The 17,915-nt window shown below is 52.2% G+C and overlaps 1 protein-coding gene across 8 annotated transcripts in view; it reads right to left on the bottom strand.

Moving 5' to 3' along the window:
- Positions 1–7,278: 7,278 nt before the first annotated feature.
- The window catches only part of ADGRL1 (adhesion G protein-coupled receptor L1), a 42,712-nt gene continuing 32,075 nt past the window's right edge, over positions 7,279–17,915 (bottom strand). For 6 of the 8 annotated variants that reach the window (XM_037018987.2, XM_037018988.2, XM_037018991.2 and 3 more), the window contains 15 exons: positions 17,668–17,706; positions 17,348–17,531; positions 17,042–17,164; positions 16,344–16,558; positions 15,886–16,056; positions 15,243–15,452; positions 14,944–15,164; positions 14,738–14,804; positions 14,314–14,405; positions 13,589–13,757; positions 12,217–12,345; positions 12,005–12,101; positions 11,784–11,912; positions 11,623–11,640; positions 7,279–11,167 (listed from right to left, as the gene is read on the bottom strand). In XM_037018987.2, the coding sequence (XP_036874882.2) occupies positions 10,425–11,167; positions 11,623–11,640; positions 11,784–11,912; positions 12,005–12,101; positions 12,217–12,345; positions 13,589–13,757; positions 14,314–14,405; positions 14,738–14,804; positions 14,944–15,164; positions 15,243–15,452; positions 15,886–16,056; positions 16,344–16,558; positions 17,042–17,164; positions 17,348–17,531; positions 17,668–17,706 (2,607 nt within the window). In that variant the 3' untranslated portion in view covers positions 7,279–10,424. The remainder of the gene's footprint in view (positions 11,168–11,622; positions 11,641–11,783; positions 11,913–12,004; positions 12,102–12,216; positions 12,346–13,588; positions 13,758–14,313; positions 14,406–14,737; positions 14,805–14,943; positions 15,165–15,242; positions 15,453–15,885; positions 16,057–16,343; positions 16,559–17,041; positions 17,165–17,347; positions 17,532–17,667; positions 17,707–17,915) is intronic. The other 2 variants (XM_037018990.2, XM_073220045.1) reach the window with 1 other exon arrangement.

Below are 17,915 nucleotides of genomic sequence, written 5' to 3'. Positions count from 1 at the left end.
CTTTGTGACTTCACTAGGAGAGGACTTGTGGAAGCTGGTGCCTGGTTTCCTCCAGACTTTACCCCACATGCCTTTTCCCTCTGCTCATTTGCTTTGTATCCTTTCACTCTAAGAAGTCATAGTGTGCACAGACTATATGCTAAATCCTGAGTCCTAGTGAGTCATCAAATTGGGGGGTGATCTTGCCCCAGACCCCCAGACACAGTATCATCTGATATATCCTGACAGGGCCAGAAATAGGGTGAGGCCAGCAAAGCATCCAGGACATAGCACCAAAGGAGGTGCTCACTACTGGGGTTGCACATGTGCCCAGCCTGTACCTGCACAACCCTGAAGGTAATGTGGGCCTCTCAAAATTTTCACATGTATTTTCATTACTATATAGCTGTGCTGGCTGATGTAGCCATTAGCCACATGTGGCTATTTAGGTTTCAATTAAAAAAGTACAAGAAATGCTATAGCAAAATACGTTTTTACCCATTATCCAGCTTAAGAAATAAAACATTAGCAATGCAATTGAAAGACCTTATATACCCTTGGGTATATACCCTAGGGAAATGAAAATTCAGTTCCCTAGTCACACTTGGCCACATTTCACAGGTTTAATAGGCACCTGTGGCTAGTGGCTACTACATTATTTTCTTCCAAAGAAAATTTTCTTCAACCAAAAGAGCATATTCCAGTAAATTGATTACAGAAACCTATGTGAAAATCCAGGTCTCTTCCATTAAGCCAGACAGTAGGAGTTTTAAGAAAATGTGAAACAATACCATTCTTTTCACTACTTTGTGTTTTTTTTTAAACTATAGTTATTTTTTTTAGAAAATAGATTATGTTAACATTTAATGAGTTTATTAGCTAATTTAAATCAAGCATTAGCAAAGATAGAGAATGCTTCCATGATTGCCGAAAATTTTGTCAGTGTTTGCATATCCATTCACCTCTTGATACCCTGGAGTTATTTCCAGTTTTCTGCTGTTGCAAACGTGCTGCAGTGTTCACTGTCACATATGACTCCTGGTGCATGCATGCCAGAGCTTCCCGAGGATGCACACAGTGAAGTTGAATTGCTGGGCTGTGGGAACATTCGCCTTTATGAGATATTGCCAGTTTACTTTTCAAAATGATTGTTCCAGTTCTCATTCCCACCAGCAGTGTTGCTATTGCTCAGTGTCCTTATCAACACTTGGTATTGTGAGACTTACACATTTTTGTCTTTCTGATGGGTATGAAATAGTGGTTTCAGTTTGCACTACCCTGACTACTAACTAGTGAGGTTGAACTTTTTTCATCTGTTTATTGACTAGTTGCCTTTCTTCCGTGAATTGCCTGTTCATATCCTGGCCCATTTTCCTGCTGGATTGTTTTCGTCTCACTGAGTGCAAAAGCTTTTCTCACATTTGAGGCTTGCCATTTCATTTGTATGGTGTCTTTTGGTGTTCAGAATTTATGATGATGATTATGATTATTATGCCATCAGAATGGTCAGTCTATTTAGAGTTTGTTTTTTGTGCTCACTTGAGAAATCTTACCTTGAAGTCAATAAGATATTCTACTGTGTTTTCTTCTGAAAATTTTACCTTTCATATTTAGCTTAAAAAAAAAAGTCTGCCTGGAACTTATTTTTGTATATGATGTGAGGTGGGACTGTGACTTAATTTTTTTCTATGTGGAAACCAGTTGTCCAAGTTCCTATACTGAGTAGTTCAGTGGTTTTCAAAATGTGATCCCTGGGGATCCCCAAGACGCTTTCAGGGGATCCATGAGATAAATTATTTTCACAGTAATTCCAAAGCGTTACTTGCATTTCTCAACTGTACTGTGTTGTCATGTGCACTATCAGTACAAGGGTGATGGTGGGTGACACTGCTGGTGTCTATGCAGGAATCAGTGCCATGTTACCTAATAGCAGTAGTAGTTGTCATTGTGTTCCTCACTGCCACACGCTCAATGTTAAAGCAAAATAGCTCCACTGAAGAAGGTCCTTAAATAAGCAGTGAAAAGTAATAATTGTGTTGAAGTTTAGCCCTGTGAGCAGATCTTTCTAAGGGTCTGTGTAGTGAAATGGAAGTTTACAGAGAACACTTCTGTTGCCTGCTGGAATGATGTCATAGTAATGCACTTGGACAGTTTGATTTGAGGTAGAACTGGCAGTTTTTTTTCCCATGGAAAAAACATTTTTACTTGAAAGAATGATACACTGTGGTTTTTCAGATTAGGATATTTGGCAGATATTTTCTTAGAAATTAATGAAATGAGCAGGTCACTCTCAAGATAACTAATGGTTTGTTGCCAATAACAAAATTCGAATTTTCAAGCATAACTTAGATTTTTGGAAAACTTTTTTTCACCGTCATGAACCTGACAGCTTTTCAATATCTAAGGGCTTTTCTGATGAAAGCAATGGTAATACTAACAAACAAGATTTTAAATATATTGGATAGTGAAATGTAGTAACCCAGTAGATCAGTATTTTCCAAAAGACGAATGCCTGATGTTACATAACCATGTATGGGCAAAAGATCAATTTTTAATGGTAAGATAGAGAGGTTTTGATGTAACAAAGTATGAAAGGTTCACAGTGTTAGTTTCATAGTCCACATTGTAACTAACTTTAACACAACATCACTTGTTGAGTTTTGGTATAGTAACAAAGTAGAATACCCCCAATTAGCTGAAAAGACTGTAACACTTTTCCAACTATGTATCTTTGTGAGGCTGTATTTTCTTCCAAAGAAAATTTTCTTCAACCAAAAGAGCATATTCCAGTAAATTGATTACAGAAACCTATGTGAAAATTCAGGTCTCTTCCATTAAGCCAGACAGTAGGAGTTTTAAGAAAATGTGAAACAATACCATTCTTTTCACTACTTTGTGTTTTTTTTTAAACTATAGTTATTTTTTTTAGAAAATAGATTATGTTAACATTTAATGAGTTTATTAGCTAATTTAAATCAAGTATTTTTTTAAAGTTTATCAGTCTTAATTTCTAATTCAGTAAATATAAATAGATATATTCCCTAGCCCCATAAGCCACAGCTCTTTAGGGTCCTTGTTAATATTTTTAAAGACTTAATTTTTTTAAGAGCTGTTTTAGGTTCATAGCAAAATGGAGGAGTAAGGTACAGAGATGTGCCATACATAGCCTCCCCACCATTAACATCCCCCACCACAGCGGTGCATATGTACCCGTGGATGAACCTACATTGACACATCATTGTCACTCAAAGTCCACATTTTACGTTAGGGATTACTCTTGGTGTTGAGCATTCTATGGATCTGGACAAATGTATGACACATATCCATCATTATAGAACAAAAAAGATATTTTCCCTGTCCCCCAAATCCTCTGTGTTCTGCCCTGCCACCTCCCTCCCCAACACTTAATTTTTAAGAGGGCTAAAGTGATCCCCAAACCAAAAAATCTTAGATCCTCTGGATTAATCTGTCCTTTTCCTAGCGATTTGTAACCTCTGTCTAGAGAAAGTTCCCATCTAGTCAGGAGTCTCTTGCACAGGACTGTTTGTCTCTTCCTGTGCTGCTGTGTCACCACACTGTCACCAATTTTGGTAACACTAGTTTGAACACTTTGTTCTTCTTCCAATTGTATTGGTTACTCTAGGCCTTTGTTATTCCACAGAAAGTAGGACACCACTACTTGTTGCTATTACAAAAGTAACATATGTTTAATGCAAAAAGTTGAAAAAATGTACAGAGTTGCACAAAAGTATAAATTGCCCACTCCAGATAAGCTGTTAATATTCTGGTGTATATCTTATATTCTGCATATTATATGTGTATACACACACACACATGCACAGTTTTATATATGTATACACACACTTTTTGCATATAAATGTCATTTAAAAAGTAGGGTCATAGTTTGCCTTGTCTTTTATATCCTACTTTTTACAGGAGATGAAGTCTTATTGTGAATATATTTCCATATCATTTAATGTTCTTCTGCACTGTCATTTTTAATGGCTGCATGGTATTCTGTTTGTATGGATGTGCATCATTTATTTAATGATTTTCTATGCTGAAATTTCAGATTATTTACTGTGTTTCACTCCTAGAAGCCTGATTACAGTGAATCTTCTTGCCACTGAGTCTTCATGCACACGCATGATTCCTTAGGCTTAAGTCCCAGAAGAGGACTGGTTGGCTTAAAGTGAGGGCTTCAGCTGTGAGAAGCTGGGATCTTTTGGACTGAGGCGAAGGCAAAGACTGACAGAAAAGAGTACCAGCTGCAAGGGTTTTGGTTAAAGAGAGTCCTGGTGAAGTGAGAAGTGACAGGAACAGGGATGGAGAAGCCAGCAGTGCCTGTCATCACTGCTGGTTCCATTACTATGACCTTTGACATGTTAAGACTGGAGCAGAATTAGCCTGCAAATGTTGTAGGGATGGAGGACTGCCCTCGGCCTGGCCCCCCCCACCGACCTTCCCAAGAGTTTGTGGGAGAGAAATGCTCTCACAGGCAGAGGCCCCCAGTGCTTTCAGTCCTTTGGGAATCTGAAGAGAAACTCCTGGTGCCCTGCATTAAGTTCTTCCCTCTGGCTCGACTAACATGGGTCCACTCTGGACAGTCCCAACACTAGCCATGTAGAGACCATCAGGGGTGGCCCAGTGAGTGGGCATCTCTGATGACCCATGTGGGAGCCAGGTTGTTAGCCTCCTTTATCACGTGCCAGATGGGCTTGGGTGTTGATGCTGGGGAGTGGGCAGCTGCCCTGAGTGCAGACAGCCTAAAAGCAGCTCCTGCGATCTCGAGACCCAGTGGAGGCCTGCCCAGCTCTCTCCTCTTAGCTGAGAGAATGTGTGGACACTTTCTAACCTTTCAGGGCTTCAGCTTCTACAGCTGTTAAGTGGGCCTAAGTAATACCTGCTTCACTGGGTCACTGAAAGGAGTGAATTGGATGGTATATGAGAAAGGTCTGTGGGGTGCAGCTCTTTGAACTGCTTAGTAATCTTGTTTGAGTAGGTCATTTTATCTAGCTTCAGTTTCCTCATCTGATAAATAAGCATAATACATACCTTGTAATGATTAAATGAAACATAGGAAAGAGGTTTGAAGTGGTAAATTTCAACATAAATGTTACTATTCCTGGGCATGTGCAAATAGTTGTCCCAGGGATGTACAGGTGGTCCTAACAACCAGGTACAGCAGATCCGGTTTGTGCATACTGGTGAAGGATGTGCACAGGGCTGGGAGAGGAAAAGATGCAAAGGTGAACAAACTGGCTATGTTGTAGAATCTTATCTCATGCAGGAAATTTATTTCAAAATCAGGGCATGAGGTCGAAATCATATATGGCTAAATTGACCTACTCTTAAAGCCCCTTTAAGTCCCTACCCTTAAAGTCACAGAGCATTTCTCAGAAAGTCCAGTAGAATCAGTTCTTCTAGCATAGGAACAGATTACCTTCTCCTTGGTTGGGCACCAGCTGAAATACAAACTTGAACTTAGGTTTCAGGGCAATGCTGAATTAAAAACCTAGCATCTCACAGTAAAGGGCATGTGGAAGCTGAGACCAGCTGGGGCAGTGGCAGATTCTGACTCCAGTCATTCTTAATTCTCATCTCAGGCTCCCTCTGGGTCATAAACTCAGTTCAGCTCTCTGTCTTTTAACAAATATTTATTGACCACCTACTGTGTGTAAGATGCTGTGCTAGACTCTGGGAACAGCCATGACAAAACATGTCCTTATACATTACATTCTAGTGGAGGGGGCTGATAAACAAGCAGAAGAGATACTTAGGTTTGTTAGCTGGGAGTAATACGGGGGACAGAGCAAGACATGGGTTAGGAAGTTCTGGAAGTGACCAATGGCAATTTAAATGGAGTGGCTTAGGAAAGCCTGCTGGAAGCTCTGGTTTTCATTGGCCCCGTAGGAGAATAATGGACGTTCAGGAGAAGTGAACCCTGTGGAATGGTCAGTGCAAAGGCCCTGGGGACAGGCAGGAGTGTGCCTACATTTGTGGACAGTGTGGCTGTTGTGGAGGGAAGGAGGAGAGCCATGGGGATAGCTGGTGCTGTTGGGCCTTGCAGGCCATTGTGCTCACCTTAGCCATTTTTTGTCCAGTGAGAGAGGAGGCCATTGGAGTTTTGAGCGGAGGGGACAAAATAACCTTACCAGGATCACTCTGTTTTCTGTGTTGAGAAAAGCCTGAAGAGGGACAGGGAGCTAGTTAGGACACCGTTACAGTGGTCACAGTGGTCTTGGTGAGACAATGGTAGCTTGAACCAAGGTGTTAAGAACTAGTTAATTCTGGATATTTTTTAAGTTAGAGCTGCCATCACATTTACTGTCAGGTTAGATATGGGGTTAGACAAGGAGATGAGTTCAAGGGAAGCTCCAAGGGTTTTAGCCTGAGTTTTGGGATCGACTTGCCGTAATCTGAGGTGGGAAAGCCTCTGGAAGGAGCTGGAACCAGATTTAGGACAGGTTAGGTTTGAGATCCTACCAGACTTTACTGGGAGATGTGGAGTGGGCAATTGGATGTTTACTAATCTGGAGCTCAAGGTAGTTCGGGCTGGAGCTTTACATTTGGGCGTCAGCAGCACATAAATATTAAAACCATGAGATGGGACAAGATCTCCCAGGGAGTGAGTGTAGGTGGAGAAAAGGTCCAAGGTTGAGCCCCTCTCATGAACATTAAGAAGTCAGGAGATGAGAAGCAACCAGCCATGGAGGCTGGGAAGGTGGGAGAATCGCTGGACCATGGGGTTCTGAATGCAGGTGTTGAAAGCAGAGGGGCATGGAGTTACTTGACGTTTGAATAGTCACTCCTGTCTCTGCGCATTGGCAACTTGAGAATGTGAAATACACATGGTGCAATTGCTGCATTCAAAAGATGCACCATTCCAGCAGCAAGGGGAGTCTAGGAACAGCAGTTGCAATCAGACAGGCACAGAGCACGGTCCCTGCGCACTGCTCTAATACAGCCTGAGGACAGACTTCTGGGAGGAGGGCTTCTGAGATGTGACCTGGCCCAGAGACTTGGGCATGTATCCAGATGCTGTAAGCCTCTGTGTCCCCATCTGTAAAATGGAGCTCTGATAACCTGCACACTAGAGCATGTATGAGGATTCAGAGAAAAACTGCACCTGCAGTGCCCAGGCAATCACATAATGCAGTAAACATTAAAAATGACCCTGTGACTTGCTGTGGGTTCTAACCAGCAGTGCAGATCTCCAGCGTCAGTCTCATGGGGGTACTCTCTGCAGATCCACTCACCTGCTTCTTGCCCCCACAGTGAGTCACACCACTCTTGTCATTCCAAGAAATCTTAATTTCTTTATTTTTTTTGACTCAACAATTTTTTTAAACTTTTTGTTTTTTTCTGAAACGTTCTTGTTATGAGCCTTTTGTTTTCTCGTTAAATGCACTCGACCCAAAATTGGTTTGGCATATCGAAAAGGAGACCAAGGAGGGACTGGGGGCTTGGGAAATGGGGGGAGGAGGCCCGAATGGACAGAGAGAAATTGAGGGTGAGAGAAGAGGAACACAGAGACAGTGAGAAAGACACAGGGAAAAAGAGACAGAGAAAGGAAGGCAGGAAAACCAAAAGGAAGAAAAAAACAAAAAAGGAAAACAAATAATTAAAGAGATTAAAAAGCAAATGATTTTAGGAGCCCAAGGAAGGGAGTAGGAGAGGAAACCAAGACCCTTCCTTCTCTAAACCATCCCAGCTGGGGTGGGGGTGTCAAGGCACCAGGTCTGCTTGGGGTGAGGGGACACCTGGGCTCTAGGGGGTGGCTTAAGCTGGACTGTTAGCGGTGTCCAGCCCCACCAGGGGTCCCTGCCACACAGCTGAGGCCTAGGAATCCCCCATGATTCCAGTTAGAACGGGCTCTAAGGGACCCGCTGCCCATTCTCTTCCCCCTTGATTGTCACGTCTGGACAGGGGAGAGGAAGCAGGCCTCCTTGCAAGCCTCCAGTCCTCCTGGGAACTCTCCCACTCCGCCCAGGCTTCCAGCCCTCTCGCTGGTGTCAGAGGCAGCTTCCGTCTGGTTTTAGCTGGGCAGATGTCGTCTACACCTGGCTCCTGCCAGCTCCTCAGACCTCTAGCTGCCCCTCCCCACAGCGGACTTCTGGCCTAGCGAAGCCGAGGAAGGCCACGGAGCTGCCTCCTGCCCTCCTCAGAGCCATCTAGAGTAAGACTGCCCCCATCATTACTTCTCTTCCCCAGCCAGACTCAGCCACGGTCTTCTGGTAAAAGGGGTTAAATAAACCTTCCTACCAGAAAAAGCCAGAGATGGAACCTAACCCTTCCTTCTCCCCACACTTGTCCCCCTTACATGGGACAACCACCATCTTTGGTCTGGCCCCTTCTCCCCTGATGGAACAAGCCAGCCCCAAAGCCCCAGGAAGAGGGGCTTTCTAGCAGCAAAAAGGGTCCCTCCAGCCACCTTCCTGTCCCTTTCTCCCAGTTCCTCCCTACAGTCCCTCCCCCTTAACCCAAAGAAGTTCATGGCAGCAGCAGGCTGAGACCCGAAGATGTCTGAAAACTCATGGCACTTGTGAGAAAAGAGGGAGGGGCAAGAGAGACGAGGGGTCAGAGCAGAGGTGGAGGGCCACCCCTGGGGAAATGGTGGCAATGATGGAGCTGGGTTAGTGTGGCAATGGGACTACGCTACCCCCAAAGAATTGGGGAAGAGGGGGCTGGGAAGGCCAGGGTGACAAGCTGGAGAGGAGGGAGGGGGCTGAGAGGTACTCAGGAGACATCCTGGACCTGCAGCTTCCTGGGGTCTGCAGGTTTGGAGGGAGAGCCTCCAGAACCAGGGTGCCCTGACTGGAGGCCCTGGCTTTGCCTCTCATGGGGGTCGGTGTGTAGGGTAGGGAAGGTGATCTCTCGCCTTTGCACCCCTGACCCCCATGAAGAGAGAAGACAGCCTCACCATTCCCAGCCCTCCCTCCTTGGTCAAACTCATCTCCACTCAACCCTGATGCCTCATTTTCCCTCCCCCATCAACCTCCCCAGGTGGGAAATCAGCCCCTTCTTCCCCAGCCCAGACTCCCAAAAGCAATATGCAAGAAGCAGGACCTCAAAGGGACAGCGCAGCCATCTAGGCAAAAGCATCTTTGGGTGTGAGGGTGCCTCCCCCGGGCCGTTGGGGAGGGGACAGGGAGACAGGCCCCTGGGGTCCTGGGGCAGGCAGTGAGGTACACGCCCCAGGAGGGCTGACTAGTGCCAGGGGCCAGCAGAGCTGGGGAGGAAGCGACAGAAACGGGTGCCGGGAAGGAAACGGGTTCTTTGTTTCGCTGTTGCTTCTAGATTTTGTTTTGTCTCTGGATTGTAAAAAGCTGCTGTGGCAGCCCGCCCACCCTGGCTGGGTATGCACACGAACACGGAGAAGTCCTGGCTGCCAGGGCCCAGCGGCGCCGCTCTGCTCTGGAGAAAGCCGGGCTGGCCGGGCCACAGGCTCCCGGTGGCTTCAAGTGATGAAATTTTCTTTTCTTTTCTTTTTTTTTTTTCTTTTTCTTTTCCATCTCGTTGAAATATTTACAACAATGGGGGAGGAGGAGGAGAGAGGAAGGGGTAAGAGGGCCCCCTAGGGAAAGATCCAAGCCCAGGACCCACTCCCCAGGAAGATCCAGACCCAAAATCTGCTCCCCAGATAGCCAAGCCCACAGGACTGGGAACTGCCCAAATATGGCCACCCCTGTGGGCTGGGGGCCCTGTGGGGAGTTGTGCTTCATCAGGAGTCGCCCCAAGGGAGGGGGTCATTGGGTGCACTTGAGGAGGGCTGAGGGGGCAGGTTTGCTGGGGAGGCAGGGATGAAGAGCAGAGGGAAGGACCTTCAGAGAAATTACCACCTTTAAACCACCAGCCACAGCCGCCCATTCCTCTCACTCTGGGGCTTCCTCCCCAGCCAGAAGCCCCAGTTTCCGGGGAGCAGGGAACTGTAGCACAGGAGGAACCTGTCCGTCTGTCCCTCTGCCCCCGCTGCTCCTTCCTGGTGCAGCTGGGAACATTTCTGGCTGCAGAGAGAGGAGCAGCTGACAGGTTCCATCCAGCAGAGCCTTTGACCCAGGGAAACCAAAGCCCTCACTTCCCTCCAGGGGGTAGGAAGAGTAGGGGGAAGCGGGGAGGGTCGAGAGTGGGCTGCACCCTTTCAATTTTCCCTTCCTTACTCCCCTGGGGACCGCTGGCTCCTCCTCACTGCACATCCCCCCAAACTGAGCTGGTGCACATGGCTGGTGGGAAACCCTGTCTGTGAACCCTGTGCCTCAGGCACTCCCCCCAACCCCCTCCAGGCAGAGATCTCGAGGGGCCTGCAGGGCCCACAGGGAGGGTGCTTGGAGAGAGCGGCTCACCATCCACTCCACTGCCTCCTCCATCAGTCTCCCTCTCCCACCAGAGCCCCACCGGGGTATCCTCCCCTGCTTGGGTCACCAGCCCCTAGTCCACGAGGTCCCTCAGAGACTGGTGACCAGCTGCATCTGCCCATCCCCATCGGGCCCTGGCCCCTCAAGGCTGGGAGCCGCCAGGTAGCCCTCATGGCTGGGCCGCTGCACCTGATAATACCCCTGCAGGGGATTCCGGGCCACCAGGGCTGGTGGGCGCGAGGTGTAGTAGATTTCCGGGGGGCAGGGGGGCGCAGGCGGGGGCGGAGGCAGGGCCTCACTGGGCCCTTCGGGGCTGCTGTCCGGGTAGGAGGGCGAGTCCCGCAGGTTGGCCCCACTGGCATAGAGGGAGTCCCGGCCCGGAGGGGAGGAGAGGGGCCGGCTGGTGGCCCCATCCTCCACCGTGCAGCTCTCCGACTCGTCCAGGTCGCTCTGGTACAGCACCGACTGGGCCCGGGGCAGCAGCAGGGGCTCCTCCAGGGCCTTGTAGAGAAGTTCAATCTCTGCCCGGTCAGCACCCCCAGGCCCGCCTGCTTCTTCCTCGCCACCACCCCCTGGCACGGGTGGCACAGGGGGCTCAGGCGGTGGAGGGCCCTTGGCCCCGCTGCCACCACCTCGCAGGTTGTTGTGCACCAGCTCTGAGATGATCATTTTCTCGAAGGCTGCAGCATCGGCCAGGTTCCGGCCTCGGGGCGGCTCAGGGGCCCCATCCCCTGGAGGGAAATCCCCACTTCGCAAGGAGTAACTGTTGTTGAAGTTGCCATTGAGAGGCAGCGTGTCCATGCCGCAGGCTTCCCGGCCCCCCAAGGGGTGCTCTGCAGGCAGAAGGAGGTTGGCTCAGAAGGAGGGTGGGCGGCGGGGTGGGGGGCACCTGCTTCTACCTGGCTTTCCCTGGGTCACTCCTGCCACTGGGGAATGGGTCTTCCCAGTCCCTCTCTTCCTCACTGGCAGTGGGTCAGCAGCCCAGCAGAAGTGGCTGGAAGCCAGTTCCCCCAGGGTCCCCTCCCAGCTCGGGGCTCAGAATCTCAGCAGTTTGGGGAAGTCTGAGGAACGTGATTGGGTCCATTTCCTGTGCTCTGACCCTCACCACCTTCACTCTCCACTTGAGGCCCCAACACAGGCCAACCGGCCAGCTGCCAAGCTGGAGCCTGTGTGTGTTTGTACTGGGGCACCCTGAGGGCTCCTCCCCAGGTGAGTGTGGCCGTTTGAGGGGGCCTCTACCGCATTCCCCTCCTGGCCGTGGAAATGTTACCATGAAAGTCACACTTACTGGGTTCCCGGTAGCTCCCTGCAGGTGCCGGCCAGGAGGGAAAAGAGAGAAGGGGAGTGGGCTTGAACTTGGAGTCCAGGCTCCAGTTCAGGAGACATGAGGATGCCCCACGTGGAGACCCCAGCTTCCCTGGCCCACTCCCTGCACCAGAGTGCTCTTACCTGGGGAGTTGAAGACAGGGGGCGAGGAGGGATTGAAGCCGACCGACTCGGCGATGAGGGTGTTGTAGGGGCTAGTGCCCCCACGGGGCTGCAGCACAGGGTTGGCCAGCAGGTGGTTCCCCATGGTACCTGCCCAGGTGGTCAGAGGTCACAGGGGGCCCGGAGACATGGGTCCGGGAATCTTCAGAGACTGGAGCCAGGGGCAAGGGACACTGACTCACCTCGGTTCAGGGTAGGGGTGCTGTTAATGTCACCTGCCATGAAGGAGGACTCTGTCTGTTTCCTCACAGTATCATTCCACATCCTCCGGATTCGGCTCTGGGGACACAGTGCAAATGTGAGGGGACCCTTAGGTCCCCCACCCTCCAGGATCTCAGACCACATGCCTGATAAGCACCACCAGGGACCCTGCCTGGCACCCTGGCCCGGATACCTGGGTCCCTGTGTAGTAGCGGGTGTTGCTCCGCATGGCTGAGGTCTTGAGTGAGCCGTGGGCACCCCCGGGTGGGGAGCGGATGCAGCAGTAGGAGTGACGCAGGCACTTGCTGTACTCCTTGTGCACCTGGGAGGCAAGGACAGGCAGCGGGCCTCAGGAACCTGGCTGTCTCCTGTCCCCACAGCCAGCCAGGCCAGCTCTGTCTCTTCTCACTCAGGTCCATCCTTTCTCCACCTCTACCAATGGTTTCTCATCCTCTCACTCGTTTGCCAGATCTTTAATGAACATCTGCTCTGTGCCAGGCCTGGTTTAGGTGCCAGGGATGGTACAGAACAAAGCAGACACAAAGCCCTAGCTTTTAGAGCTGACGTTTTGGGAGGTGGAGATACAGTATAGATGCAAACATGGGCACTTCTTGTAGAATGTCTGTTTGTGTTGGATGCTGAGAAGAGAACCCTGGCGAGGGAAGGGGTTAGGCAGCTCTGGGTGGGGGTGGTGATCTCAGATCAGGGGAAGCCTCACTGAGGAGACATTTCAGCAAGGAGACTGCTTTCAGGAAAGCAGTAAGGGAGCAGGCCCTGTGGATGACCAGTGAGCAGCAGGGATAAGCCCTGAGGAGGGTCCACTTCTAGGTGTCTGAGGCAAAGGAGAGCACAGCTGGAGGGGAGGAAGGGGCCCAGGCTGGACTGCAGAGTAGGCTGCGTAAGGATGTCGCTGTGTGTGAAGGTGGGGGCCGTGCCAGGCACTGGCTTTGTGTACCATGGGCCATGTAAGGATGTCAGTGTCCCTGAGTTGCCCCATGGGTTCCCCAGGCCAGCTTTGGGCAGAGCTGGGATATAGTCAGCCTTGCAGACGGCATTGCTGTTATGGCTGCCTCCTTCATCCCCACCTTAGTCTTTCCAACCTAACTGTGCCCCCGGACCAACAACCTGGCTCCCCACTGCCCTCACGACAGAGTCTGCAAACACCCTGGCTCAGCTTCCCCGGCTTTAGTCCTGCACATGCCACCTGTAAACCTTTTCCATATTCCTCTGCTTCTCTTTCACATTTTTAAGATTCAGATTTTACATTTTATTCGAAAAGGGAACTTTCTATCACCACAAAACTCAGTTCATCCCATAACTATTAAAGTAGGAACAGTTCTGTGCGAGTGGCACCAAGTCATCTCCCTCCTGCATGTCAGGCCCCACACCTAGGATACAGTCCCCTGTCCCTGGTCTCTCACTCCCCCAGGCTGCCACATCTTGCTCTTTTCCAGAACCCTCCTCATCCCTGCCTAAATCCTCCCTGACCAGGTCTTGTGCTCCCCTCCCAGTGGACACAGGTCCCACTGAAGCTGGCATGTACCCAGGCCCCCTCTGGACCTCACCTTCTTCTGTAAGGCGCAGTGAAAGACGAAGATGAAGACCCCCTGGAAGGCGTTGAAGGTGGTGAAGAGATAGGCCATGACCACCGACTCCTTGTTGATGAAGAGGAGGCCAAAAGCCCAGGTGAGGCCCAGCAGGAAGAGCAGCGCAATGGCCCCCAGGGCCCAGGATCTGGGAGCGGGAGAGGGGACAGGCATGTCAGAGTCCCAGCCAGCAGGGACACCTCCCCTCCAGCGCTAATGCATCTCCCTCCAGGAGGGGGCCGTTGGAAAGACCCACCTGGGGTGACAGCCTGGGGGCATGGGGGGATGGCCTTCCCAGTGACACTTTCACCCAGCTGGGGCCTGAGAGGCAGGCAGAGGTCAGGGTTCGGGGCCCTTTGAATAGTCAGCCATTGCCCTGCAGCCTTTATCCTTGTGGGCATATTCCCAAACCCTTCAACTATCTTATGCTGCCTATTTCTCTTTAAGCTGCCCTGAAAGGGACTCACCTTTTGAACTTAACCTTGCCCTAAGCAGTTATGTCCTAAAACCACAGGTTGGATGTGCCAATACCATGTTTTACTCGTGACGTAGATGCTTAACGTGCACAATAAAGCACCGTCTTTATCCTTCAGATCACTTCGTGGGACCCCAGGGGTGAGAGCACCACATTTTAGGAAGCCCTGGGAGACACTTGGCCAGGTGAGGGATTACAGGGGGCAGAGATGTGGGGAGGGGGTACTCACTTAATGTTGTCAAGGCGACTGGAGTCGGGCTTGAGCACGGATGAACTTCGGATCATTTTGTGCAACGTCACCATGAGGAACACCAGGTTCACCTGGGCGGGAGGAGGAGAGGGGCTGGGCAGGCTGGCTCCCGGCCACGACTCAGCCTGGACCCCCTCTTTCAGGGCCTCCTCTGCTGGTGGACCTGCTCCCAGGTGCTGGGATGACAGGGCCCACGGCCTGACAGAGCAGGAGCTCAAGTCCAGCCCCTGGACAGATGGCCCTCGGTGCTGGAGCTCTACCAACCTGCTCTGCTCCTGACCTTAGTTGGCTGCTCAGTTTCAACGGTTTTCAAACCAGAGCCCTCCCAGGGGGACTCGGGGATCGAGGTTAGTTTGGAGGAAGGATGGAGACACAGAACCAGGGAAACCCACTTCCAACTTACCACAATAACAAAGGAGACAGGCCCGATGAAACTCCAGATGAAATAATTGTCCACTCGGAGCCAGCAGCTATAAAGGAAGTGGGGTAGAATAGACAGAGGCGGGGAGGCCCTTCTCTCCCACTCTGGGGGCCCAGGGCCCAAGGGGTGCTGCTGAAGAGGGAGCCAGCCACGGGGAGAGCCCCGCGGGGCATGGGGGGGACACTCACGCCTTCTCGGTGCCATAGCTGCGGTAGTCGACGGCGGCCGCAATGCCCACCACCAGGGCCGGGAAGCAGTAGCCGCCCAGGTAGTAGTACTTGGTGCGGGAGTACTCGCTCTCAAACACCTCCACCAGCAGCAGATAGAGGTGCACGCCCTCCAGGCACAGCCAGGAGAAGGCGGCCAGGAAGAAGTAGTGCAGCAATCCGGCAAAGATGGGGCAGGCGATCTGTGGGGTGAGCACGTCAGGTGAGGGGCTGCCCTGGCTGCAGTGCCACTCCTCCTACCTGCCCCACGCCCAGCCCACCTCGTACTGCGTCTTGTCTATGCCGACCAGAAAGAGCAGCTCGGCCAGGAAGAGGTTGATGCACAGGTTCTTGTGGATGGTGTTACGGTCGGTCTGCAGACCCCGCAGGAAGCAGAAGGTGGAGATACAGATGGCCAGGCAGACCAGGGAAATCACGATGCCCACCCAGGTGATGACCGACAGCAGCAGCTCGTTGATGCGGCCCTGGTACTGGGAGACAGGAGCAGGACGCACTCAGCACCTCAGGCCTTGCATGGGTCAGGCTCGCCCTGGGCTCAGCCAGGTGCTAGTTGTGGGCAAGGCCATGGGCCATGAGCACCACCAGTGCCGCCCACCCGGCCGTCTGCCCCCCCAGCCGGCCCCCACCCCTCTGTGGGCAGCGCGCTCACTTCCTCATGCTCTGGAAGGCTCGTGGAGAGATGACAAACGTGACACCAACTTGCTTTCCCAGAGTGCCTTGGGAGAAGGTGGGACCATGACCAGAGAGAACCAGGAGTATGGCCCCGTGCCCCGGGCAAGACTGGTGGCCCCCCATGCCCATGGGGCTGGCCTTCCCTGGCACCTCCCATTCAACACTAGGATGCCATGCAAAGCCAGGTTAGCAAGCAGCCTGCCCGGAGGAGCAGAGCACCAGCCAGCTTACGATCTCGCGGTGGGCCATGAGCACAGCAAAGTTGGTGAGGTGGCTGCAGGCACACGTGGTATGGGTCTTGTTGGACTCCACCAGGCGACAGCCCTGGGTTGACCAGTAGCCCAGCATGGAACGTTCTGAGTAGTTCCAGAAGGAGCAGTTGGCATTGAAGTGGTTCTTGGCCTGTGTTGTGGTGGTGGCCCTTGAGTCAGAGCTGGGCAGTCCAGTTCCAGCCCCCTCACCCAGCCACAGGGATAGCAACCAGCATGACAGAAATGCTGAGGCTTCAGGCTCCAGGTGACAGTCTGAGACCTCTGGGGACAAATGACCTAAGGGGCTGAGGAGGGGGCTGGTGTCCCAAGAAGGGCTAGAACTGGCTCTTGGCATAGGTGAACACACGGGGGTAAGGTGTGCAGCCTGGGAACAAGCCGCTGGGACCCCCACGGACGTGGGTGGCCAGCTCAGCTCACCTCTAGGTGGGCCACAGTGAAGATGACAGGGTCCATGAGGAAGACACGGCTGGACTCCTTGTTGATAGATGCTGCGATTACTTGTGAGTTCACCACCAGGGAGGCGCCGCCCGGGCCCCCTGTGCCCGCTTCACCTGCCAACTTCACTGTGGCGTTCTCGGTGGACAGGAAGAGGCCCAGGTTGTTGTAGAGGATGAAGACAACTTTGACCACCCCTGGGAGGACAGGCACGGCGGGGCATGCTGTCACCCCTCAGCAGCCCCACTCTGGCCTCTGAGGCCAGGCTGCCACCAGCCAAGGTGACTTGGGGAACCCTTCCAGGTTCCGCTGCTGAGCTGCAGGTAGTTGCAAACAGCAGGGCAGCGGGCCAGGACACACTGGCCCACCTCTCACTTGCCCTGTGACCTTGAGAGAATCCCTAACTTCTCTGAGCCTCAGTCTTAAATGGGACGGATCCTGCTGAGCTTTGAGCATCAACTGCTGCTGCACAGGAATGATCCCTGCAGTGTCCTAGGCCCTGTGGGGTTTGGCGGGGACCCACAAATCCCCTGAAATATTACACTAGCTCAAGCAGAGAACATCTCTGTGTGTTGTTATGCATCTCAACCTTTTCTCAAATTCCTCAACCTGTTACCGGTTAGGAGCTGCTATTTCCTGTGGGTGGAGGAGGGGCGCCGTGCAGGGACTTGGGCACTGACCGTTGCGGCTGTTCTGCTTGATGGTGTTGGCGGACAGCTGGATGGAGTTCTCGCTGGGGTACTCCTGAGGGAACACCAGCTCCTGCACTTGGCCCTCTGTGTTCAGGACTGTGACCTCCAGGACTGCGGGGAAGGGGATGGCAAGACGTATGTGGTGGGGGTCTCCCCCATCCAGGGGACTGGACAGCGGCAAGAGGCCCACGGTCGAGAACCAGGGTGCCAGGCATCCTATTGTCTCTCGGCCAGGCAGACCCCAGGGTGCAAGGTTTGTGCCTGAACTTGCTCCAGCTTGTGGGCGGCACTCACCCACATTTTGCTTGGCGGCCAGGAAGCGGGCAGGCTCCCTGACATTGTCGGCCAGCAGGAAGGCGCCCTCCTCCAGGACGTCCAGGAGCATGGTGGCCGTGTGCACTTGCTCTGTGGCGTTCATGTCCTTCCAGGACTCCAGAGCCTCAGGCCGCAGGAGGTTGTCCACTGTCTCCACCACAGCCTGCACAGGCGGGGGTGGGACCATGACTCCCCGCCATCCTCCAGTTCCTCCGGCTGGGCTCCGCCCCCATCTCTCAGCCTCCCTCCCCAGTGCTGCCAGGGGCCACCCCCTCAGCCGGCAGGGCGCCCGGTCTCACCTTGATGTAGTCCTTGCAGGTCCGCTCCCGCTTGTGCATCTGTGGGGAGATGGAGGCGCTGGCAGGCCCCGCCTCCCAGTCCCAGTCCCCTAGCCCGGGATGCTCACATCCACGCCCCAGAAAGCTTGCTCTCCTGTGTCTGCCACTGCCCTGGGGCTCCCTCATGAGGGTCAGACATTCCTAAGGGATTCCTCAGCCCCCAAGGCAGCCCAGGAGGGACACCCAGCAGGCCCGGGGTCTGTCCTTCC

Source organism: Manis javanica, chromosome 13, assembly GCF_040802235.1.
Source record: "Manis javanica isolate MJ-LG chromosome 13, MJ_LKY, whole genome shotgun sequence".
Classification (NCBI taxonomy): Eukaryota; Metazoa; Chordata; class Mammalia; order Pholidota; family Manidae; genus Manis; species Manis javanica.
This window is presented reverse-complemented; position numbering and strand designations above follow the sequence as displayed.